At 43.8% G+C, this 26,971-nt stretch overlaps 1 protein-coding gene across 1 annotated transcript; it reads right to left on the bottom strand.

Annotated features, from left to right (window-relative positions):
* Positions 1-1,338: 1,338 nt before the first annotated feature.
* LOC148834164 (calcium-activated chloride channel regulator 1-like) lies at positions 1,339-26,459 on the bottom strand. Its single transcript, XM_088916594.1, has 14 exons — positions 26,313-26,459; positions 16,441-16,584; positions 14,514-14,667; positions 13,995-14,103; positions 13,607-13,766; positions 12,451-12,678; positions 10,134-10,358; positions 9,133-9,310; positions 8,429-8,535; positions 7,339-7,560; positions 5,286-5,556; positions 4,443-4,607; positions 3,313-3,534; positions 1,339-3,040 (listed from the first exon to the last, which is right to left on the bottom strand). Exons 1-14 carry the CDS (start codon positions 26,457-26,459, stop codon positions 2,688-2,690), a joined length of 2,685 nt encoding a protein of 894 aa, XP_088772720.1. The 3' UTR covers positions 1,339-2,687.
* Between the last annotated feature and the right edge of the window lie 512 nt (positions 26,460-26,971).

Below are 26,971 nucleotides of genomic sequence, written 5' to 3'. Positions count from 1 at the left end.
AGCTCAATCTCTCAAAGCAAAGTCACATTTTTTGGCTGAACTTATGAAAAGAATATCCTATTTTTTTGCTAGAGGTTGACTTCCAGGCAATCCGGTTGGACTCCTGCCAGAACAGCTGAGAAGAGCCAAGAAAACCAGCTGCAGTTCCAACAGAAATCTCATTGTCTGTCAAAACTGTTACTACTGTACACATACTAAGGATTTTATTTTTGTTTGTAACAGGATCACAAAGATTCTACTTAGAACTGCTTCCATACTCTCACCTCCCTCTGTATGAAGAAACATCTTGTGTTCTGTGGCTCACAACTAAGGTTATTTTCCAAAGATAAAAGGTTTTCTGAGGGGTTTGTCACCTTTTTACAAGTAGAAATATCCTGTGAAATGAATTAATCTGTGCCCTGATGAAATGAGGTAAAGAAGTACACAACAAGCTTATTCACAGGTACAGTATGTCACGCCCATTCTCACAGAAACTCTGGTTTGTGCACCTGAAGCACGAGGAAACACTTAAAAGGGAACCACAGTCCCAATTTCTCAGACCGGTTATTACATCTCAGTAATAAATTCATTGACAGTATAGAAAACTTTTACGTGACCATGCTCAGGACTGCCTTTTGTGTTTTGAACCCAGCTTGCTTCTTCAACAGCTCTCACGGACCATCCTTGTGCCTTGTGAACCTGTGGATTTGAAGCCCTTTTTTACTACATCTCTTTACTACTCTTTCAGATACCTGCTGTGCTCTTGGCCAGTATACTACTGGTTTTGATCCTCGCTTGCTTGTTACAAACCTGTCCTGGCGAAACGTCCCATTGGCCTTTACCAGTCATGGCTTCCTAATAATCCCCAACTATGAACTGGCTTCATCACTCTGCTCTCCTCGCCACTGAGAGCTGCTGTGTGGTGAGCATACTGGTGGACTATGGCCACCGTCACATTATCCAGGTGGGGCTGCATGTTGATGCTGGTGGAGGGGAGTCCCCATTACCTGTAAAGCCATTAGAATGGAGTGTTCATAAAAGCGCTATATAAGTGTAAGGAATTATTATTATTAAACCTGGATTATGTTTTTTGTTTCACCTTTGCCTGCCTGTTCTCTGCCTGTGCAGCTGCTTCACATGCAACTGGATTCATCCTTCCATCCCACTGTTGACTTTGGAAGTGCCTGGTTAGAGGAGGCTGTCATTGCGCTATTTAGACAGAGCTGCCTGAAAAGTTAAAGGATGAGCTGGTCTCCAAGGATCTTCCCCACGAACTGGAAACTTTAATTAACCTGGCAATCCTTTTGGACAATCATCGTCATGAAAAGAGAGGAAATGTCTTCATACCAGACAAGATTTAGACAAGATGGACTTTATTTATCTTACAATTTAACTTTACCATCCCATACAAACTAAAGGGTAAGACACACAAGACCAATGCCTTCACAGACCTTAAAAATCTAACCTACTGTATATAGAGAAGGCTAAAAGCCTAAATCCTAGACAGGCAAGATACACAAATTTTCAACAGACCCGCAGCCCATCATCCCACCCTACTGCATCATTGGAACCACCCTTCTGAAGGAGGAACAGCCAGCATGATCAGCTTTGGCCTCTAATCCTGCATCTCCAAACACTCTGCTTGACAAGCTGTTCATCCCTCTTGCTGCCAGGTTGGAGGTTTTGCTTCAGGGACATATTTTGCAGCTTGCTGGCTATCCCAGTATGCAATGGACCAAAAACCTCTTTTCACGCACGATCCCCTGGCAATCCTTGTTGTGTGCCCAGATGTGCTCCACGAGGCGGGGTGGGGGTGGTTGTCATACACTGGTCTGTGCACCTGAAGCACTACTGCTAAAAGACAAGCCTCCACCTGGTTAACTTGTCAATTACTGCCATACGTTAATATGGTCGTAGATGTTTTCCACATGTGCTCAGTTATCCAATACTTGCCTCGTCCACCAGTGGATATTTCAGAACGGTAATGACAGTCACTTCTGGATTATACCGTCTGCATAGGGTCCTAAATACGCACTACACAGGAGTCAGGACCAGCTCCCATTACAGGAAACCCATCAAATATGTAGCTGCTTTGTGCCTATTGCTTACTGGGATAGGTCCTGGTTTCCCCTGTACTAGATAAATGATGGATGGGACAAATAGATTATTGCACAATCAAACGTGTTCCCTTCTGAGTATTTTATTTAGACAGAAGGCAGGTTGACCGTAATGTCTTCATTACTCCATTGAAAAATAGTAGATGGGTGAAGATACAAACCATTTCTTATTGAACTGAAAACATCCAATCGGTACGGTCAATCTTAAGTCAATGACATTATACTTTTCATCAGTGAGGATTTGAATCTGCAAACTTAAAACATTAATTAGCTGTTTAAAAAATAAAGAAGAAACTGTCAGCTAACCGAATGTGCCCCTCAAAAAATCCAAGGTGATAAAATTAAAGATGACACTCTGAGCTGGACGAAAAAGCTGAATGCATGAAATTGCTCGATTAACTACAATTCTGCCAACCCTTTGAAATCCGAATAACAAGACTGAAAATATGTTTAGTGATATACAGTAGCAAATTATCTGACAACAGACACAATTAGTGTAATTATACACCAGGTTTTAAATTCCGTACTTTAAAGCAAGGGCAGAAGCATGATGCTGTGACATCACAGGGTGATATAAAGCCCTCGTGCATTTCAGATACTCAGATCCAGCAGAGCCAGAGCTGCCACCAGCAGAAACACAGAACAGAATCCAACAGGAGCTGGGGAGGCATGTCCCTGGGAGTGGGGCAACATTAAAGGGTCAAATGTGGACACTTGGGTGATGCTGGAGATCTCAGAGGTGCCCCCCTCTTCATCTGTGGCACGCAGGGCGAGGTAGACCACCGATTGGTTCATGGCAGCCAAGGACTCCAAAGGCAGGAGGAGAGTCTGGGTCTGTCCTGCTGGAACACTGTGCAGAGAGGAGGTGTTGAGGGGCAGAGCAGCAGTGAAGCTCTCTCTCAGGGCCTGTGGGCTGAGGCCAATTCTGATGTCATAGCTGGAGACTGGAGGAGAGGGAGAGGAAGATCAGAGGGGGGAGGAACAAGGACTGAGGACTGGAGGAGAGAGCCTTCCCATTGTAGTGATGGGTGTCCAGTCAGTGTGTCTCACCTGTCCCAGTGTAGTGATGGGTGTCCAGTCTGTATCTCTCACCTGTCCCAGTGTAGTGATGTGTGTCCCGTCTATGTCTCTCAGCTGTCCCAGTGTAGTGATGGGTGTCCAGTCTGTGTCTCACCTGTCCCAGTAAAGTGATGGGTGTCCAGTCTGTGTCTCTCACCTGTCCCAGTGTAGTAGTCATCTCCAGGTGCAGTCCACTGCAGAACGACAGTGTTGTTGGCCACAGAGGCGGTCAGGTCGGTCACTTTTCCAGGGGGGAAGTCATCCCTGGGCACAGCTGGCACTCCCTTCACTGTCACTGTGCCCCCACTGGCAGAGCGGCTGAAGCTGCCTAGAGCTGTGCTAGTCTGGCGAAGAGAGGGGGCGCTACGACGCATCCTACCTATGAATTAAAAGAAAGAAAGATTACAGTGTTACAAGGGTCCATACTGAAGGTCCCAGCTGTGACTATGTGTGTATGTGTGTGATAGGCATAGTTATAACACAAGTGTACTGTACACAGTTTTTGTGTGAGAAACTGATAGTCAAATTGTGTTGTTTCTGTCTTTACTGTGAATTCTATTCTATAGTGTGTTGTATGGTGAATGTTATAGTATGTGAATTGTAGTGTGTATGCTGCACTGCATATATGTTCCTGTGCAAGTTATATTGCATGTATGAGGTGAATCATTGTCAGGGTTACCCTGTCAGTCGGCCTCTGCTCCACCCACTCGTCACTCAGTTTGGACTCCAGATCTAAAAATTTGCTCCCTTCATTCTTTGAAGCCTCCTGTGTTTTGTATTTTTGCTGGGTTTCTTGTGAATTCAATCACGATTGCTGGATCTATGCCTTGCTTCATTACTGTTTCCCGTATTGGACCTGCAATGCCCAACGTTGACTTATCTTCTCCAGCGAAACACAATCTCGCCTGCTTGAAAATTCCCTGTGTGCTTCTGCCTGTTTCCACCTCAGCAGGATGTCTCCAGCTCTGCAGCTCTGTGACTGCAGATTTCAGCTATGGTCTCAGCTTTGAACCCGTCCCCTTCTCAGCTGTGGCTTTGAACCCCTGCCTGCGCGCAGCACTACACTGCAGTCTCTGTCAGTGCACCCCCTGCACTCCCTGGGTCTCATCTGCCTTTTGCCCAGCAAGTAAGTCATCTGACCACTCCCTGTGTACTGCTAGTCCCACTGTGCAGCAGGGTCAGTACAGTTGTATTGTGTGTATTGCCGTGTGTGTGTTACAGTATGCCTATTGGCACTTGCATGCATCGTGCCCTTTTGCATACATTGTGTTTCGAAATGTTTCGTACCACTGGTTTGTCGAGGTCTTTCAGGAACATTGTTGTCGGGGTACAGTCTGGTCTCCACTTTGCCCTCCACACCCTGTACCTCAAACTTCAGGCTGCATCGCCCATTAGCACTATAGTTGTAGAAGAGACCTGAGTATATGCCATCATTTTTCTTTTTATCAGCTCCTGCAAAGCGAGAGGAGAGGAGAGGAGAGGGAGAGAGGGACCAATAAACACTGATTAGCTGATTGTAGCCAGAGAGAGAGAGAAACTGCCTTAAAAATCACTTGAAAATCCTTCTTAAAGGGTCCTTTTATTATTCTCAATATGATATATAGTGTCTTGCAAAAGTATTTAGCCCATTGTGCAGTTTTCACACTTTGTTACTCTAAAGATTGCTATCATGACACAAAAAACATTTTTGTTTAGGTTTTCTAAATGTTTGTCTGTTGCTCAATTCCTTGCTCTACTGCCTTCCTGGATAACAGTGGTCAGCAGCTCTGTAACAGGTAGACAGATGACCGGTGATTCCATCCTACTGTGGAATATGGCTCCAACAAGAACCACCAAAAATTACTTAGTTCTGGCATCATAATGACCCACTACTGTGGAGGATGGTTTACAACAGCAGTGATCTCTATTGGCCCCTATACCAGCTGCTGTTGTACCGTTGAATGAGATACTGGACTCAGATTGCTTCAGTAAATGCTAAGTATCTTTCAGTACTTTTTCAAAGTTGTCTTTGGAAATGAGAACATATTCTCAGTTGATATGTCTGGTTAAATAAAGGGCTGTAGCTCCAAGGCTCCCTGAACTATACTGATACACTGTAATCAGAAAATGGTGAACATGCAATAGACTTGCCTATACCACCATCGAACAGATCCAGCTTCACTGTGTTCTTATCACTGAGGTCCACTACGGCCTTGACATCAGCGTTGATGACAGGCCGGGTGCCCTGGGACAGCTGCGCAGAGATGACGAGGGGCTGGGGGTAGGTCACCTCGGTCTCGCTCATGCCACCAGTGACAGTGACCGGAGGGACACATTCATCAATGGCTCTGGAGGTCACTTGCAAAGTGATGGTCTGGGGGGTGTTGTATGTATTGACAACCTCATAGCTCCATGTACCACTCTGCAAGATTTGACCAAAAAGGAGAATTGATAAGTAACTATTCAGCTAATGTAAGCCAGCTCAATCCGTTACTAAGGAGATCACCTCTCTGTACCTTTCTCTCTCACCCTCTCCGTACAGCCTGGACACAGACAGAACCTCCTCATCCTCCTTGTTGGTAATGAGGAATCCAGAATAAGTGCTTTTAACAATTTATCTTCTAAAGATCAAGCTGCATATTCTTTGCCTGTCAGCAGGAAACATATAGCAAGTGGTGTCCATTCATGATTTCACAAAATACTTTCACTAATACTTTGTTTGTTACACTATATTAAAAGACTAACTTTATAACCGTTCCTAGAGATTGGCTGTGGCAAGCTACTCTCCCACATGCATGCGTAATAAACGACTCCTCTTTCACCAACATCAGGACTATAGTAGTATATGCCTCTTAATTAAGGATGTCTAACTCATTTCAGCTCCTTTCCCTCATGTGGATTTTCACTCCCACCGAGGTCAAATCACTCATTGAGAGTCCACACAGGTTGATGACAGGTGAGAGTAGTTTAGCACATGGTTTTATTAAATTTCTTAAAATCAGTGAGGATGGACAAAACCATGATTCATTCATTTTCTAGACTACTTTATGTAGTGTAACCCCGGCATCCTGGCCAAATTTCCCATTGGCCCTTACCAATCATGGCCTCCTAATAATCCTCATCTAGAATTTGCTTCATTACTCTGCTCTCCTCCCCACTGATAGCTGATGTGTGGTGAGCGTTCTGGCGCACTATGGCTGCCGTCGCATCATCCAGGTGGATGCTGCACGTTGGTGGTAAAGCGCTATCTGTAAAGCGCTTTGAGTGGAGTATCCAGAAAAGCGCTATATAAGTGTAAGCAATTATTATTATTATTATCTAAAAAAGGGTCACAGGGCAGCTGGAGCCTATCCAGCAGTCAATGGGTGCAAGGCTGGTACAATGTCAGATGCCAAGTCACCTACTAGCATGTCTTTGGAGTGTGGGAGGAATCGGGGGCAGCTGGGAGAAATCTATGTGAACTACATGCATATAACACCCCAGGTATACATACTGTATGTAATACAATCAAATCTTACAATAAATACTTTTGGGGAAGACGATACAGTATATACAGCAAGTGTTTTTACTTGCATTTATTAATTGTAAATGATTAAATTTGGAATTGTATTTTTTTTTAAGTTTGATGTACAAAAACAGTAACTAATTTAAATGGAGGACATTCTTTGAATACTAAAATGAACTTTTCTAGACTGCTGCTTCTCATGTATTTAGTGATGAAGACTGTAGCCTAGTCTATAGTATAATCTGACCTAGACTGTAGTCTAGTTTGTAGTATTGTATAGTGGCATCTAGACTGTTATACAGTATAAGTCAAAGTAAGAGTATAGTCTCAACACAGTATAGTCTGATCTAGATTATATTATAGTCTGAATGTTCAAAAACAGAAAAAGTACAAATGCAAAAATGCTAGCAATGCTAGCAAAGTACAAGTAATCATAAAAGTTTGTATGTTAGTAGACATGTGGCGCATGAAGTTTAATGTGGATAAATGCCAAACATTAGAAGCTGGCTGAAGAAGATATTCTCTGAATATCAAACAGGTGATATTTAACTATAAGAAACAATAAATCAAATAAGATTGAGCATTTTCTACTGATTATATAAGATGAATACCTTATGGATAAACGTAGAAGTCTCTAACCAACTCCCAAATTACAGAATGTCCTTTTCTGTTTAATAACTGTTCCTGTGTGTTCAGTACCTGAGCTATTCCAGGGATCTTAAACAAGACGATTTTCTCCGCAGAGTGTATTTCCATGTCGATATTTTTGTAGGAAACTCCACTCGGGCTGCGGACTGTGATGTCCGGCTGGGCGTGTTCCCAGGTGAATGTCAGCACGGTGTCGTTGCCCACAGTGGGGTCCACAGGGACTTCACCCTGAAACTGTGACCCCGGGTCTGTCCGACTCCCTTTGCTCAGCAGCTGAGGGTTTGGAGGAACAGAGAGAAAGAAGTCAAGAATGAAAATCTTCAATGTGTATAAAGAAGATAAAGAATATAGGTTTTTTTAAATGTTAATGTTTAAAGAGTTCAGGTTTTTTAAATGTTTGTTCTTAAAGTTAAATAGTCACATTTTATTTTTAGATTTATTTGAAGGATATTGTTGATGAATCTTACTGAAGGTAAATCTTGCCTCTTGTTGGAATCTGTTATTTTTTCTAGAATCACATTTGAATGGATACATTTTGATTTCACAAGGCCTAAAGCTCAATATTTCATTACAATGACTGGCAAAAGCATTCACCTACTTCCAATGATGTCCTGTTTAGTTGAACAGGACTAAATATTTCATAATGATTGTTTTATGGTGCATCGTTTTCTTTATAGTAATATGGCGCATCTAGATTTTATTTGATTAGTCTTTGTACCTTGAGAAGGAAGGGAATTGAATTAAAGGTCACAATTAATCATAAAACCTCTAACCTTTTCACCTGTAAATTTAAGTTAGTATCTCCACTCTCTCGATATTCTGATGAGTCAGTTGATTTCTATAACCACCTCCACCTAAGTACTTCATGCACTTGCTCTGCACTTCTGAGTGGATTTCTAGGAATTCATGACATGTCCTGTCTGAATGTTTTCCTTTGTTAGCATTTTCCATGTGACCGATGTGTGTAGTTGTCATACAGTATGTGACACCTGAAGAGGTTTTGCAACATCTTGTTGGGACATTCTAAAGCCTGAAGCATTCTGTTCCCTTGATTGCTCCCATCATTAGACAATGGCTACATTACTGTGTCACAGATGGGTATTATAACAACAGGAGCAGTGAGAACAGCTCAAAGCCCCACCTGGATGGCACTGGTGATGTCATCTCCAGACTGAGAAGTGATGCTACCAAATGAGATGATCAGTTCGTTGGAGTCCAGTTTGTCACTGGCTGAGAAACGTGTTCCTCCTGTGCAGGGACATCACAATGGATTTGAATATGACAGTACTAGATGAACAGCATTGCAAGACAATGTGATGTCTCTAAACATCAAAGCATAAAGGTGCACATTCTTGTCAGACTGAACAGAAGTGTTTAGTCACAACTCCAGTCACTCTACCTACAGCACTTTTACTGCATTATTCTGCACTTTTAGTGCACTAAAGCACTTATTTAAATGTGTTGGCATATGTGCAGTAATTCGGAGCCTCTGTTAGAATATTATAAAATATCATCTCCTATAAGACAAGGATAATGCAGTCTATTAAGCAAGAAAGAAACTATAAATATATCCATCCATATTCTAACCATTTAATCTAATTCAGGGTGATGGGGGAACCCGTGTTTCTCCCGGCAAGCGATGTGAGCAGGGCAAGATACACCCTGGAGGGGACACCAGTCCATCACAGGGCAGACAGTTACAAACACAAACACACTCACATCGAAGCAAGTCTTCCAGAAGCCAACCAGCAATACTGTACATTTGGACTGCAGAAGGAAACCAGAGCACCCAGAGAAAATCCATGCAAACACATCAGAGAGAGTCCCGACCTCTGGCTGAAGTACCTGTCTCTTTCGCAAACTCCTCCAGCCGGGGGTCGGCACTGGGTCCCAGAGCGATGGTGTGGACGTGGACACCACTCCTCTTCACTTCCTCCAGACAGGACCCTACGCTGCTGTCTTCGCCATCCGTCAGGAGAATGATCTCGTCCCCAGCCGTGTCCCCATCATCCTGTCGGAGAACCTGGGAGAGGAGGAACTGGTCAGGACAGCAGTGTGGAGCAGTGCTCAGGGTTCAAATCCCAGGTGAGACACTGCTGCTGTGCTCTTGAGCACCTGAAATGTTCTACTAAAATCTCTTGCCTGTATAAAAGGAAGTTGCTTTCTATAGAAGTGTTAAACATGCAGGCACAGTGGTGAGCATTACTGTCTTGCAGTGCTGGAGCTGGTTCAATTCCTGGGGTGCTGTTGTGTGGAGTTTATGTGTTCTCCTGCACTCTCATGGTTTTTGTCTGGACATACTGTACTGGAGGTTAATTGGCTTTTGAGAAAACTGGCCATGGTGTGAGTGTGTCTATGTTTATCATCTATGTTTATCAGGTCTTGCACCTGTTGCTTGCTGGGATAGACTCCGGTCCCCCCTCAGCTCTGTATTGGAATAAGTGAATAGAATTAAAAATTAAGAGGAGCTTTTACAGGGGTGCTGTGCTATGTTTCTATAACTATACACCCTGTACAATGCACGTGTGGTTATTTTAATCATACTTCCTGCCCAGACCTTGGTAGACCTGTAGGAGGTGCTATAAACACAAAACCTTACAGGCGAAGCACCTTGACTTTCTTGATTTAAATTCAATTTTCCCATAATTTTCAATTTATTTAGTTTTAATAAAATAATGATCTGGTTTATTACGCAATATTCTTTTTACAAAAAAGATGTACAGTACTTATGTCCACACAACACTTACATCTTCTACACAATGTGCTGAGGCAAGAAAATTGTAAAATGATTCCAATATATAGTTAAATGTCTAAAATTCTGGCAGGTCAATGCAGAGCTCGCTCACCTCAAGCGCTTTCTGGATGCCGCTGCAGATCTTGGTGCCTCCATCGGCTGCAGAAGGCAGCGCACTGGCAAGCTGGGTCCGTGCCGCCTGCCCATCGATGAGAACCAGACCCTTCAAGATCCGGGCATAATCTTTGAACTCCACGATGCCCACTCGCGAGCCCTGCTCCACAATCTGGTCCAGGAAGATCATCGCAGCCTGACGGAGCCTGTTGATCCGGTCAGACTAGAAGAGGGAAGAGGCAGAACTAACACCACTCGTTTGCCAGAGTTCCATGAATCTTTGAAAGGCTTAAATGAAGAGTCTGAGACAGACTTTGTTTATTTGGAAATTGAAAGATGAGTCTGAGAGACTGTGTAAATTGCTTGTTTAGAATACAGTTAGTGGTTTAGCTGCTCAACTTGGATGGTTAAGGTCTTCAAGAAAATGTTATGATAGAAGCTCAAAGGACAGCAAAACCTTTTGGCTGCGGTGTTTTGATTTTTCTTACTCTGTGAAAAAAGGCACTTTGGTGTTTTTTAACCTCACAGCTGCATATTTGTTCTGTCTGTTGGCCTGGGCCTACTTATTTTAAAAATCCTATAATGGATCGTGTCAATGTCCAAGGGTCTGTCACACTATACTGTATATAACAATACAAGCGGGGAAATGCTGAGCTTAAAGATGCTACTAACAAAAAACGATATAGTTCTGTTCACTAGTTCTGACCTAGTCATCTTTCTTAAAGCAAGTCTAAGCAGCTCCACTCTTCACATTAACTTTTTAATAAAAACATTTGCAAAATATGCAATTTTGTTCATAAAAAAGTTAGTACTTTCATAAAATTAGTTCAATTTTAATTTTAGTACTGTACATTAATAGGTGATGATTTTTACGGGGTAAGAAGTGGACGTAGGCATAGGTGGTCCACCGCATCTGTGACTTAGATTAAGTGGTCCGCAGACCATAGAACTTTGAGAGCCACTGCTCTAGACAATGTGGAGAAGCAAGAAAGTTATATTATTATTAGAATACATAGATAAAAATGTAAAATTAAAATCAATGGATGTTATTAGAATATAGTATGACGCACTAGCAAAGCCTCCAAACTGAATCTGCAAATCTGTCTAGTTTACGAACCATACCAGAGCAAAAGGCTCCCATGAATGATATATTATATACTGTATGTACTGTATATTGGCATACTGTATATGACACCAGAAGCACAGACTGGAATGTGCACTCCAGTGGTCCACATTTCATCCTGAAAATAACACCCTTTTCAAGCGTCCATTTCATTCATAAAAGGTGAGGTGAAAAAAATGAACTTACCAGGTTATCTACTGTTGGAAAACAAAAATCACTTTTCCTTTACTAAAAGTGCAGAAATGAGCCTGTTCTTAATACAGTAGCTTCATTTCTACTGTTCAATACTGCCTGACAGTATTGTGTCTATTCTTGTATATTGTGTATTGTGTCTATTCTTGTAAATGACCATCATCAGTGAGAGATAAAGCAGAGAGCTCTGGGAGTCAGAACTTGCTTCTTGCTTTTCGCTTATGAACCCCACAGCAGCACACAGGGGAGATGGGGAAGTGTTTGCAGACTCCTTCAAGCCAATCATCTTTCAGCACATTGCAGGCAGCACAGCCCTCTTACTGGATGCTCAGAACTGATTGGAGGAGACGCACATCCCTCATGACAGCACCAATAGACTGCAAGCTGGGTATTATCATGACCCAGGAGAGGCCCTGGCTGGCAAGCCCAATCCTATAAGTGGTGACGCCACTTAACAAACCCAAGTGTCCAATAGAGCTGCCTAGTGACATGACCCAGGCTTGAATTCAAAAACTTTGACTGAGCCTCTCAGGACACCTTACCTTGATGCTATGTTTAACACTGTACTTTCATTTGAATTGCATGGTAGGAAAGTCGTAAGGGCATCTTCCTTCCACCTGTGTAAGACTGATGGGTAAAGGCCTTTGTTCTGCCTGTCTGATATTGAAATATTGATACAGTAAGTGACTTTTCATGACATAACATCACCATTTTCATGCAGGTGAAACAGGTCTCAAATCTTGTTGTCTTAGTACCAGCAGGAGACATAGCCAACAGATTCTGTGCATGTGCACCACAGACCAGCACAAGAGAAATACTTGCTTTTAAACTTAATTCAATGCACAAAGAAAGGGAAAAAAACTGATACTGTCAGTCTACTGTATATATGATTAAAAAATCAGGCCATGCATTCACTGAGCTGCTTTATACTGTACAATGCAGAACTCTGGCAAGTGTGACGACCCATCCTTCTCTTGGTTGTGTAATAATGAAAACGTACCTGTGTCATGCTCCCGGAGGTGTCCAGCACCAGACATACCACCCGTTGTCTGGCCCTCAGCAGAGTGAAGGTTGGACTGGGGGAGTCTGCTGTCATGGGGGGGTTGTTGCCGTCTTTGAAGTCAGGAGTCTGGCTGATGACGCCCCAGACACTCCTGTAGTCACAGAGCTTGTTCTGGGCATTCTGCACCCAGAAATTGTGAGTGTTCTCATCACAGAATGTAGCTTCCTTGGAGCAATGAATAAAAAAACCATATTATATGTAGTATATAAACATGTGGAGGTTAATTCCACCCTGGAATGTAAGTAATCGGGGGCATGATGTCACAGTGGTTCTTATTACTGCCTTGCTGCCCTGGGACCCTGGGTTCAATTCTGAATATGGGGTGCTATCTGTGTGGAGTCTGCATGTTCTTCCTTGGTTCACGTGGGTTTCCTCAGGGTCTCTGGTCTGCACCCCAAGTCCAAAGACACAGTGGTAAGTTAATTGGTTTCTGGGAAAATTGTTCCTTTTGTAAATGGTGTTGGTGTCTGCCCTGTGATGGACTGGTGTCCTGCCAAGGGTGTATCCTGCCTTCACCCATTGCTTGCCAAGGATAATCTCTGCCTCCCCTCTCAACCCTGAATTGGATGAGATGGTTAGAAAATGGATGGATGTAGAATGTTTCATACAGCAGTTAACCATTTTTTGTTCCCATTGCAGCCAACACACAAGCTGAGAGCTCCTGACTCAAACCTTTGTTCATTTGTCTCTAGTCCTATGTTTACCTACAACCTACAGATCACAGTTAAGGTACAGTATTTGACCAACAGGCACAATTGACTTCTTCATGACCGGTCTACTTTCTTCATTGGCTTTGAAGGGGTAGAGTTGTAGATACAGATACAGTATTTCCATTTCTGCCTGCTATCTATGTTAACAGTATACTGCTCACTACAGTACCAGTTTTCTGTTTTCAGGTGTGAAGTGAATAAAAGGCAAAACAAAAGAGCTCACGTACAGTACCGTTTGTGACTGAGGCTGTGTAAGGAGCAGTCTCTTTCAATAGGAGGTCACCTGTGAGACTGAGACTGAGGGAGGAGCAGTATCATTCTACAGGAGCTCATCTGTGTGGCTGAGGCAGTACGGGGAGCAATATCTTTCTACTGGAGCTCACCTGTGCAATAGAAGGTTGATACATGATTGAGACATTTGTATTCTGCTCACTGTCAGGGATGAAGACACAGTTCTTTGTGGGCAGCAGTGTGCTGGGGTCTATCTCACAATGTCTGTCTCCATCACGGTTCTTCAATGTGCCGCTAATGTGTTCAGGACACCTAAGAGTACAGGAGAGAACAGATAGGCAATTGGTACACCTAAATGTCATGAGAATTGTGCTGAATCTTGACAGTCATCTAGAGTAATGGAGAAGAGGAAAAACCTGTGTGTACAGTCAGAGTGAAAGCTGTTGGGGCAGCAATAATGAAGGAGCAGATTCTATGTTTAGACTGAGATTGAGCTAAAATGTGTGTGGAGATCTTGCTGGAGAAGGGATTTCCACTCACCTAACAGCTTCTATCTCACCAGTGTCATGCATATAAAAGGGTTCCTGGGAGTTCAACTCACTGAACACTCCCCATCGCAGGACTGCCCAGGTATACAATAAAACACGACCTGGAGCACAGAAAAAAATAGTGCAGTCTAGTAACACGAGATGTACTGTAAGAGACAGGGGGATTCTGAAGAGACTCTTTTGTATATTTGCTTAGTTTAAAAATACCACAAATTATGCTCAAAATGCATAACTGCAGCTAAGGAGAACAAGAATATATTTCACAATACAGCTTGGCTCATTGATTTCTAGCTTCCATTCTGAGTTACTATGAAGTTGGATCAATCTGATGCTTGATTAGAAGAAGTTAACAAGCTACGCAGAGCTCTGTTCATTGAGCTCTAATCTACCTAATCAAACTAAAGCACAATGGCACAACGGCTCTCCAGGTTTACAACCAGGATAAGAGGTGGACACCTGGATGCAAGCTAAGTTCAGTGGGAGTCCGAGGTGCTCAGGGCTGCAGTCTCACCTCTGGGTCCGTATATGTCAAGGGCCTGGTCATTCAACAGGTATGCAGGGGTCAGGTGGACATGTTCCCCTTCTTGACCACATTTACCAAGAGTGGAAGTGTATGGAGTACCGATGCTGTTGTCACAGAATGGATCAGCAACCAGCACACTTGCCTGTGACAGATAAATCATATATTGTTAGTGGTACAATAGTGGTACCTGTGTGAGTGTGTGTGTACTCACTGGTGTCCCATCCAGGAAGAAGCCCCTCCTATCACCCTTTGCTACCAGGAGAGACTGAGTTTTGAGGGGTCAGGGAATAGGGATATGATGAAAAATGAGGGTTAGGGGTCCTGGGACAATCTTAGAGTTGAGGGTTAAATGTACTGGAATAGGCTGTGGGTTGAGGATTAATGTTAAAGATTGGTTTCATCCTTAAAGATTGGTACTGTAGTCCTTAACAATATTAAGCAGCTTTCCTGTAATACAACACTCAACTGGTCGTAATGAAATAATTCTACTGTCTGGGATTGGGATTTTCAGGAAGTAGCACCAGATGAGTTTAACAAGATGAATAATGTCTGATTATACCTCACCATTAAGATGGTGTGATTTCTCCTGGAACCGAAGTAATCAAATTATCCACATTTTAATTCACAACTCCAGCATGCACTGAAAATGTCTTGGCCATGTTACACCTGTGGCTAATTTAATTCATCGCGGTTCATTATTGTTGAAGAAAGATACAAGATGTGAAGAAAGGGTTAACTGAGTCCTTTCTGCATGAGGACTGGACTTCTAAGTAGCAGGCTTAGAGTTATGGCAGGGAAGGGGGGTAACTGATAAGGATTCCAGAGGCCAGCTAGGAACCCCCCCCCAGGGAAGAAAACCTAACACTGACCATTAAGAGTGACCAAAGTCTGTGAACTGGCCAGACACCGTGACCTCCCCCCATTACCATGGTAACGAGCTACGTCAGAAGCGCCAGAAAAGAACTATATAAACTAGAAGTTTGGTACCAATATTTCAAACAATACTTTGGTTTTCTTGTTCCTTGCATGCAATAAAACTAATCTGTTTAAAATTCATCTCAGGATCCAGAACTTATTTGTCTGTTACAACATTGTTATGCCTATGTTAGTGCACAATAAATACAGTGTGTTTTTAAATTCACTATAAATATTTATAATTAAAATATTTTTAGAATTAAAATATGGATTTTTCTGTAGTAATTATCTAATTAGTACTTATACACAGTTACTAATAATTCTGTGAACTGCATGTAATTAAAAAACAATTCTATTTGTGTTCTCCAGTGTTATGACATACTGTCTCATTTAGATTTTTGGTAGAAACATGGCAACAACATTCTTTCTCAACAATATAACCATTGTATTTTATCAAATTGTTGCTAGTACAGTATGCATAACATAAACTGTAATTAGTGCAGGAAAACGATTTAAATGTTGTACCAATTTCTCTAAAAACCACATGAAGCTGCGCTATTTAGTGGTTTACCACAGCCTCTGGCAGCTTTACAGAATAATGCAGTCCTGCAATTAATTATTTGAAAAAAATAAAAAAGGAATGTCTTGTTGACACAGCGGTGCCTACAGAGGTACTGTATAACGACTGACACCTTGCAAATTCTAGATGGCTACATCTGTACAATGTCATAAAATATCCAGATGAGGACCATATTGAAAACAGTGCATAGACATCTAGCAGAAATAGTTCATTTAAAAACACTTTTAAGGTTGGATTAAATTTCAGTTTAACCTTATGAAGCTATTTTTATAATATAGTCACATTATATATATTTAATGTACAGAGAAAAGAAATCTGTCTCTCAATTTCAGTCCAGCGTCTTCAGTCTAACACACATCATGAAATACTGTATATCTACTGTAGCACAGCGTGAAATTCTGTAGAGATGCGTTTTTGTACCTTAAAATAGGTCTCAGTGCCTGGTTTCCTGTAGAGAGAGTTGTTTTCTTTCCACGTTGTGGGAATTAAAATCCTCACATCCTGGAAAAAAGCACGTTTCTTTGTGGCCGTGAACAGGTAAGGGGAAGCTTCTGTGAACATTTCCTGAAGATAAAAAACAAGAGAGGTGATTAATAAGTGTGTCTGCAGTGGTGCTGTCCAATTCGGACCCTGAAGAGGCGCTCGGTGTGTCTGCAGTGGTGCAGTCCAGACCTGGTTCTGGAGTGGCCAGTGTGTGTACTGCAGGGCTGCAGACACACCGAGCGCCAACAGGCATGTCCGGACCTGGTTCTGGAGTCAGTGTGTGGTCAGTGGTCAGTGGTCAGTGGACTAAAGCAGGCCTGTCCAGTCCTGAATCTGGAAGGGTCAGGGTTTCTGCAGCAGGGCTGTCTTGTCCTGGTCCTGCAGGGCTGGTCCTAGTGGACAGGTTTCCTGTGCTTTATAACAGCAGGGCAATGAAAAGCTGAGAGAAGCTGTTATATTGACCCCATTAAGCTGATTGAGTTTTTCGGGACCTGGGTTAGAACAAAAACCTGCAGACAGATACTGGCCTTCCAAACCTTCAACCACCTGTTTCCTCTCCTTGTTTCTAGTGTCCTCCCTGGTCCCACATCAACATTTTTTATGCTTTCAGATCTCTTGGTTTTCTTATCTCTTGGCCCCTGGTTCCATTTCACTTGTTGCTGTCTTCTCAGCCCAGAGTCTCTCTGGTGTCCTACCCTCAGCTCAGCCAGCAGGTGTCCTGTGACCATTGTTTCTACTGCCCTTGTGTCTGGTGTCATCCCAGGTCCCAGATTAACCTTTTTATGGTTTCCAATCTCTTCCTATCTCTTGGACCCTGGTTTCATTTCACTTGTTGTTTTTAATGCTGTTTTTTTCAGACCGGAGGCTCTCTGGTGTCCTGCTCTGAAGGTGTCCTGTGACCCTCTCTCTCTTCATTTCCCACCTGACGTCTAGCACAACACAACTTTCAACCACTCTCATAATTGTTCAGGCCAAAATCATGAAGGCCTCAGGGCTCAGAATCTGAGCAAAAAGTACGACCATAAAACCCCCATACTTAGCTCTCTTCATTGGCTTCCTGTCTGGCACAGGGCGGACTTCAAAATCCTTCTACTTACTTACAAGGCTCTCAGAGGTCAGACACTTGTCTATCTAATGAAACTTATTAATGTTTAGCTTCCAAGTCGCCTGCTTAGATCACAGAATGCAGGTCTTATTCCACTTATTCGTATTCCACAAATTAATAAAATAACAGTTGGCGGTAAAGCTTTAGTTACAGGGCCCCTAGCTTATGGAACAGTCTCCCACCCCATATTCGGGATGCCGAGTCAATCTAAGTATTCAAATCCAGACTGAAGACCTATTACTTTAGCCTAGCCTACTCACACCTTACATCATAGCCTGCTGCAGCCATGGCTGCTGGTGCCATTGTGTGTCTGTGTGTTGGCCCACCAGGTAGATACATCTGTTCTGACCAGACTATCCTATTCTCCTCCCCACATGTCCGGATGGCCCCCGGGCTGGGCACCACCTGAGTTGGATGCTGCATCACTGCCATGGATCCAAGAGGGACACCGTGGATATAGCTATCGTTTAGGAGGATTTACTGGTCTACAGCAATCTGCATGGAGTACTGACATACACAAGACATGATGGATGGATTAATACCTTTATTCATGTATTCCTTTTTTATTAATTGCATAATGGTAGCATGCCAAAAGGGGTTGGGCAGCCAGTTGACCTTGGACCCCTAGAGGTTATTTTCTCCTTACTACATCCCTATTCTGAATTGCTTTTCCACCCTAATCTGTTTTTGCTCAATACCTACAGGATGACCTCTTGTTTGGTTTGTCTTGTAGTGTGCTCTCACGAGGCACCAGTAATGTAGGGGTTTGGGCATTTACTGGGACAATTATTAATTGTGGCAGTAAATCACAAAATGATTCTTTTTATGGCATTAGAATCCGGCCTTGCAGGATAACTCAAACACTGCACACACACGGGTATAATACACGAGAATACATTTATTAATACATAGAATGTGCATATAAACATAACAGATCTTATCGTGAGGGTTATTAGGATACAAAAGGTATATATTCATTCAGTCATATATCATTCATTTAGTCCGTTTTGTAAATGAACTTGGTTACAACTTCTACACTAGGAATTAAATTGATATTAACTGGTTGAGATAACAACTTTTTTCTCGATCGGTAATGCAGTGAAGTTGAATACTCATCCAATCGTGTGGAGTCAGATCTCCTGCGGGCACAAAGAAACAGTTGCAGGCTTGTTGCTGTCCAATCTGCGCTCTCTGGCTCGGTGCCAGGCTGTGCTGTGCGACTTGCGACGGTGCGCTGCTGATGCTCACTGACCGGCTAGTTAGTGTTGGCTGAAACTAGCAAAGTTGTGCACAGGAGAAAAGACTGTGGGTCCCAGCAGGTCAGGAAGAGGACCGGTTCGTTCCTGAAGAAGCGCTGGTTCTGAATAGTGATTCAGCTGTCCACAGTCCCGACCTGTTCACGAGGCTTGCTGCTGATGCTAACCTTGGGTGGATCCTCTGGTTACGTGCTGGCAACCTCCGCGCTCGACTCTTAGAACAAAGGAAAGTTCTGGCACTCGGACACACTGGCCGTTACATGGTGCAAGTCGCACAGCACAGCACAGCCTGGCACGGAGCCAGAGAGCCCGCAGGAGATCTGAATCTCCAGAGATTGGATGAGTATTCAACTTCAATGCATTACAGCTCGAGAATTCAATTGTTATCCCAAACAGTTGATATCAATTTAATTCCTAAGAGTTATGTACTTGTTTTGAGTATCTAATGTAGAAGTTATAACCAAGTGCATTTACGAAACGGTCTAAATGAATGATATACTGAACGTATGTCCTCTTGATATATGTAACTCTTCGTAACTGATTGAATATATATCTTTTGTATTCTGATAACCCTCTCGATAAGATCTGTTAGGTTTACATGCATATTCTATGTATTAATAAATGTATCCTCGTGTATTAGTACCTGTGTGTGCGTTGTTTGAGTTATATCGCAAGTTTCAGGTTGTTGCACAAAGCTAAGGTATGCGTATACGTGATCTGACAACTGGAATCAATTTCCTGTCGTTAAACTCTGTTTATTTTTAAGTTGGATTCTAAAGCCATTAAAAGAATCATTTTGTGATTTACGGCTACAATTAATAATTGTCCCCGTAAATGCCCAAACCCTACAGAACTGGTGCCTTCAGAGAGCACACTAAATTTAATTTGGGGTGCCTGGGCGGGCGTGGTAAGACTGAAATGAGTCAACCAAGCGGAATAATTCAATATAAAACGCCGCGGGTTTCATACAAGACAATACAGTGTGCTGAAAGCCGAAAGACAAAAAGTTCCCCTTGCTCTTTAAGCAGTGCTTGATTGTTTTGTGATCTTTTGCGATCTACAGGGTTGATTGCATACTTGATCTTGTGCTTTTCTGTGGTAAAACTGTGATTTCGTACTTAAAAGTAATACTCTTTAAGTTTAACGATGGTTGCTAAAAGGTCTGAATTCGAGTCGCTATTAAGCACTCTCTCTAGCAGCGACAGGTCTGACCACGATCTCCGTCATATCTCCGTCAGCGGAGAAGCTAGGAGAATAAATCTCCATTCTCTGAGAGAGCTAACGAAGGACATAGAGAGATTTGACCCTGCAGTGTCAGAGAATAATATCGAGAGTTATATTCAAGACCTCAGGTATAACCTGCAGTACCTGCCAAACGCCACAGAACAGGAGAAAGTGTTTCTGGTCAGGAAAACTACCAGCAGAGCTGTACATGAGTGGATGGCTAGGCAGATGAAAGAAGTCTGTAATGACTTTGAACAGCTTTGTCATGCACTTATCGAAGAATACAGTGCGTTTATTGACCCGACTGCCGCGATAGCCGCCGCCCTTAACATTAAGCACGAGAGAGTCGAGTCCCCTCGCGAATATTACGAGAGACTTAGACAAACTTATTTTGCAGGGCGAAATGATGAGGGTTGCGAAGAGAACACACATTTCAAGGGTTTATTCATTGCGAATCTCCACCCGTCAGTCAGAAAGATGATCTTAATGCATACAGATGCACAGACCATGAAAATGACTGATATTAGGAGATTCGTGCAGAAAGCCTGGGAGTATGATGTCCAAAGTCGCTCTGAGCAAAAAGCTGTTAAAGCGACTGTGTTCGCCGTCAGAGCCAGCAGGGTTAACTCCCTCCTGCTCGAAGGAGCACAGGCTCCTGAGCCAGCTAAGCCCCGTTCCAAAGCATGCACACAGGACCGCACCCAGCGTCCTACGTAAGTGCCATGAGAACACCGGGGGAGGGAAAGGGCTAGATAAAGCTGAACAAAAGGATTCAGTAGCCGCCCGCCTGGCCAGGCTTGAATAAGTTTTATTAGGACAGGGACAACCGCACCCCAAGGCTGCCGGAAGCGTGAATGAGCTGATACTCTCCACTGGAGGAGGCGGAGACCCGCCCCCTCGCACTCCCTCAGTCTATCTGATTGAGCGGAAGGGTTCCTGCCTGGATGAATTCAGCCACTCCCAAGCGAGTGCTGACTCCACCCCTGAAGTCACAGAGCAGGCAGTAAAACACAGAGGAAAAGCAAGAAGCTTTTACCTCGAGGCTGCCATGGGAGATGTCTTACCCAGTGAGACACTGATTGACACTGAGGTTGAAAGGTGTTTGATGTCATCAGGTTTATATGGCAAGCTCAAATGGGTAGAAAAAGAAAAAGGCATGCAACTCAGAGAGGAACCTTTGGTGGATCACCAGAAAGGCAAAGTGTGGAACCAGGTCAAGGCTCCTAAGCCTTCTGTACAGAAGGAAAGGGGGGCCAAGAGGCAGACTGTGCTCACACAGTGCCCACCGAACACAGAAGCTTATGTGGAGATTCCTTCTGTTCCCTCTGGACAAGAAATACAAATATTTTCTTGTTTCCCAGATATACAGGGAAGTTGTGTCCCGGCCGAGGTCCCAACAGCCTCCCTGCCACAGGAGCGGTGCTCCAAGCAGCCGCCTGATCCACCAGGTAAAGCACACCCCTTTTACATCCCTAAAGAGGAGCTGATCTCCCCACCTGGCAATGAAAAGGAGCTTTCCCTGTGCACCTTGGCACCCAAGTGGGGTCAGGACCACCACCCTGCAGTGGTGGAAGGGATCCAGATGGCAGGAGAGCAGGTTTGTGATGTAGCCCTCACCCTTAGCCCTGAGAAATCCTCGATTAGTGAGGATCTGCTTGAGCAGCAGTCACTGGGCCACCGCCAGGTGCCCCTGGTGCAACATTCACAGGTTAGACAGGAGGCCCAGCTGGACACTGAGACTACTGCGCTGTGGACACACCTGATCCCAGATGCCGATCCCCTCTGCTGTGACCCAGGGAACCTGCAGTCAGGTAACATAATTTCTCAGAACTACCAGGTAGTGAGTGAGATGGACCTGATTGTTCCTGCCTCAACGGCAGGGTTTCCAACACACCCAGTCCCCCAGAAGGGACAGGGAATGAAAGCCGAGCCGGTTTTCTTACAGCCACCAGCTCAGTCTGTCAGTCTGAGTCTGACCAACAGTGGTTCAGCCAGACTGGAGCTGGATGGTCAAGTCACCTGCCTGCCAGTGCAGAACATGGCAAAGAGGGGTGTCAGAATCCCCGCCTGCACTGACATGGGCCTGGTGGGTGATAGCGAGTTCGAAGACCATGAACTAGCTATCCCAGTGCCGGGGCAGCTCCCTGAACCCCTAGCGAGGGAAGGGGGGAGCGAGCAGGTGTCCTACACCTACCCCCAGCAAACGACTGTAAACATGCCGATAGAGGGATTCCTCAATCAGGAGGGGTGCAGGGTGGACCTGAACAGTGAGAATGGGGTAACAATCCCAGATCACTCAGGTGCTTCAGATGACCACTCAGCCGAGGGTCAGGCATGCTCCACCGCTGCGCTACCCCCATTGGGGTTCCTAGAGCACAGGCATGAACAGATCGGAAAAGCAGATGCCCTGGAAGTGGAGGAGCAGCATCAGCAGCTGCGTCAGATCTCCCCAGATTTCCAGGATGTTGGTGCCCAAGATGCCACAGGGCATACTGAGAAAGACACCATGTACACGCTGCGCCAGCTTAGAAAGGTGACAGTCAGTCAGGAGATGACTGGGATCAGCCACCCTAAAAGTCTTTTGGGAGGACTGATTGCTGCCGCCACTGTTGTGTGTTTGCTATTTCTGGTAGGTTTGTGTGCTACTGGCACTCTCCCCCTGACTGCCCCAAGAAGGCAGGTGTCAGAGAGGCCAGAGGGTAGTGACAGACTGTATCGACAGCAGCAAAAGCTGGAAAGCCTAGGCAAAACCCTACAGGCGACTTCCTATGCAACAGGGTTAAATCTTATCCCCCACCTAGTGGACATGATTGTTGGTGTTATACAGTGGGTTTACGCTTGTGTGCAACAGGCCAGAATGTTGACACAAGACCTGTTAAGGGAGTTTAGTGCCACTGTAGCCAGTCTAGCCACGGCACAAATCCCAACCCACTTGATTCCACTCTTCTCAGTAGAGGAGTATGTGACATTAACCCCATCGCTCATAGCTCACCCAGAAGGCAATCCAAGATTGAATTCGGTTCCAAATCTTGAGATGGGTATGGCTACCAAAGCTATCCATTGGCTGTGTCTAAATGATTCACCAATGAAGGGTGTAAAGCTACTAACGAGTAGAGGGAGGTTAATGAACCCCATGTAGAGCAAGTGGGAAGTAAATGGCTGGTCAGTACACCACATTTAACTGTCACCATGACTTGTGACAGGCATGATACAGCTACCGCAATGCAGCTACCTAATCAAACAGTTTTCCTGCAAGTTCCCGAGGAGGCCATAGCACAGCTTGAACTTAACACTGTATGGTCTAGAACCAGACACATAAGACCAAACTTGAGGTCGTGGATGCCTTCAGGTGCCACACTATTGAATTGGATAGAAATCCAAGAAACAGTAAGCCCTGAAGAGGTACAGGTAGTTGAGTTTGCTTTTAATGGAACAAACCTCCAAACCACCCTGGCAGGTGCCCAACACAGGTGTCGTGGTTTATCGGGGGGCTGGGAACAGGAACCGGTGTTATTGTAACACTGCTGCTGGGTAGCTGGATCATGACTGACAGTGTACTCTGAATGCTGTACTCTTACATCAAGATGTACGCCGGGTAGCATGAATGAGTCAAAGGTAGCATGTCAAAAGAAAGGAAGTTACTTCTTCCCAAATATCTGCCTACAGAGGTATCAGATACTGACAGTGAACTTCCTGATGTGTAATGCCTAGACTGAGATGATGTCTCCTACCGTGCTTATACATACTCCAGATGTTGTTCATAATGTTTGCATCCAATGCTGGTTCCGGTATGAATTCTCGAGGAGTAATGTGGACATTTAAGGTTAATGTTCTAATGACAAGGGACATCACTTAACTCTGTTTTGTTTTGAAGGCAACAATGCCTCAGGACCTCGTGACCTTCAAAAAGGGGGGATGTGTAGCGGCAATGCTTGTTAATAAGACAGAATTAAGTGTTGCTGGGCTTTCCCAAATGAGGCCTCATCTCTCTCTTCATCTCTGTGGTGCAGCCACAGAGAAGCTTTTCATGCAGGCTGATTTAAAGATGTTTTCTTTTGATAAGGGACAGCTCCCAAAGGGGGATGCACTTAGCTAAGTCTGGCTATCATGATCAATGGTCATCCATTGGCACCTATCTGTCTAGGGAGTGCCAGATGGACATCTGGACTGCATTCCTAAGTGTCAGGGGTAAGTGACTCATATCTCACCTTGATCAACCAATCAGGGACTGGCAGGGCCGAGTAACCCACGTGGGACTCTGATGCCCATGGAACTTTCAGCCAATGAACGAGCTGAAGTTCCTCCAGGTAAAAACAGGCAACACAGAGGGCCTGAGAGAATTCTGTGAACTTTTTCGAAGGGAATTAAACGGAGAATTCCAGGGCAGGACAGCCCAGGAGCAGAAGGCTCCCAAGGGCAGGACATTCTCGCAGCACGCCTCCTGACCATCCTGAGACTCAGCCCGGACAACCACGGAACGGCCAGTGTGTCCGAGTGCCAGAACTTTCCTTTGTTCTAAGAGTCGAGCGGAGGTTTCCAGAGAGTAACCAGAGGATCCACCCGAGGTTAGCACTAGCAGCAAGCCTCATGAACAGGTCGGAACTGTGGACAGCTGAATCACTATTCAGAACTAGCGCTTCATCAGGAACGAACCGGTCCTCTTCCTGACTTGCTGGGACCCACAGTCATCTTTTCTCCTGTGCACAAACTTTGTTAGTTAAAGCCAACACTAACTAGCCGGTCAGTGAGCATCAGCAGCGCACCGTCGCAAGTCGCACAGCACAGCCTGGCACGGAGCCAGAGAGCCCGCAGGAGATCTGAATCCCCAGAGATTGGATGAGTATTCAACTTCAATGCATTACAGCTCGAGAATTCAATTGTTATCCCAACCAGTTGATATCAATTTAATTCCTAAGAGTTATGTACTTGTTTTGAGTATCTAATGTAGAAGTTATAACCAAGTGCATTTACGAAACGGTCTAAATGAATGATATACTGAACGTATGTCCTCTTGATATATGTAACTCTTCGTAACTGATTGAATATACAGTATATCTTTTATATTCTGATAACCCTCTCGATAAGATCTGTTAGGTTTACATGCATATTCTATGTATTAATAAATGTATCCTCGTGTATTAGTACCTGTGTGTGTGCGTTGTTTGAGTTATATCGCATGGTTGGATTCTAAAGCCATTAAAAGAATCATTTTGTGATTTAGGGCTACAATTAATAATTGTCCCCGTAAATGCCCAAACCCTACAGAACTGGTGCCTTCAGAGAGCACACTACACCTATCAAAATTATTGGTTGTGAGGAAAGCATAATTGTGTTGTGTCTTAATACAGGAAACTGGAGGAAAGCTGACATTTGAACAGGAAAACAAATTAACTTCCTCATCAAAGAAATGACAAAAGTATACGTCCTGTTTTCACCTCTCTAAGCTTGTAAAAGTGGTACAAGAGACATAATTCACATTCAAGTGGTACAACACCAAAATAAAGACAAAAGCAGCAAATTCCAGAAATGTTTTTGCTTCTATTTCAACCCAGTGATAAATAATATGATATCATATATACAATTAGAATTTTGTCTCATAAAAATCACCAATATCTTATTTGCATGGTGTGTTAATGTGTGATTGGTCTTTTTGACATTGAAAAGCATCGTAGTAACTTCTTGATCAACCCTGCTTTTAATCATTCATCAACTAACTTTTTTCACATTACATGTTGTTGAAGAGGTTTGACGCTCAGCTCAACCGCTCAATTTTTAGTACTTTACAGATTTGGTCAACAATACTGTACTGATGCTTTTTGCTGGAGTTAGTAAGAACATCCAGCCAAACAGGATAATCCAGATAAATTAAAGTTTAGACTCGCATGCTTTCTGACAGAACTGACCTTGTATTGCTGTTAATTACAGTTAAATAGTTAAATAACAATTAACCATTGTAAGGTTTGCAGAATGCCTCTGTTTTTTTTTTTAAGTGAGGTTATAAATTGCATTATGTTACGTTACAAAAACAAATTTGAATGTTCTGAACAACAACCTAATTTAAATACAGTATACCCTGTAAGTAAAGACAGCTTCCATATTCCTGCATTGTGTTAAAGGCAGCAGTGATCACTGTGCTGACGGTAGCACTAGCAGCAGTAGTAGATGTTAAATCTGATTTAGTATTAGTAAACCAACAGCAACTCCCTGTGTCCTGAGGACCTTACCCTGATCTTGTCAATGAGCGCTGGGTTCTCAGGCACACGGGGGTTGATGGCGACGACCACCCCCCTGTATCCATTATTAATCAGCTGGACTGGAGACCCCAGAGTTACAGAGGCCATCCAGCACAGCAGCAGCACAGAGGACAGCATTTCTTTGAAGCTCAGAAGGAGGGTTTGGTGTGTGTGCTGTGATCCCACACTGTTAAATGAAGGCACACAGGGGTTGGCTGGTGGGTGTTGCTCTGTTTGAACATGTCTCCACATTTCACTGTCTTGTTTCTCAGATTAATACAGATTAATCACCATTGCTTTTCATTTTTAGCACATTCTCTAAATGCAGTCTACAGTGTTATACACCATACCAAAATCATAACAATACACAGATATCTTCAATTGTGAAGTAAGACCATAGCAACGGGAGTAGCTGAGCATATCTTTATGGGGAACGCACTAGCGAGTGGTGTCTGTGCAGTAATGAAAGGAAAGCGCTTGTGTGGAATGAGATTGTTGTCAAACATGTAGACTATAATGTCTGGAGACTGGAGGACAGGAGACTCAGCCTGTAATTCCCCAGCTCTGTGGAAGAAGAGTGGGAGGTGCTGATTGTCCTCCATATGACTCTTGACTCTTTCTGGTTAAATGTCAAGAGAAATAAGAAGCAG

The sequence above is a fragment of the Atractosteus spatula genome, chromosome 5 (assembly GCF_055471065.1).
Source record: "Atractosteus spatula isolate fAtrSpa1 chromosome 5, fAtrSpa1.hap1, whole genome shotgun sequence".
NCBI classification, from domain to species: Eukaryota; Metazoa; Chordata; class Actinopteri; order Semionotiformes; family Lepisosteidae; genus Atractosteus; species Atractosteus spatula.
Note: the sequence above shows the minus strand (reverse complement) of the source record. Positions and strands in the feature narration are given on the sequence as shown.

What these genes read in the sequence shown, in the direction of transcription:
- LOC148834164 (XM_088916594.1), bottom strand. Translation starts at nt 26,459, where the DNA reads ATGCTGTCCTCTGTGCTGCTGCTGTGCTGGATGGCCTCTGTAACTCTG. An exon ending in ACATCACCAGTGCCATCCAG is followed by an intron (nt 7,561 to 8,428) that starts GTGGGGCTTTGA and finishes CCAAACCCTCAG; the next exon opens with CTGCTGAGCAAAGGGAGTCG. An exon ending in TGACTACTACACTGGGACAG is followed by an intron (nt 3,041 to 3,312) that starts GTGAGAGACACA and finishes CCTCTCCTCCAG; the next exon opens with TCTCCAGCTATGACATCAGA.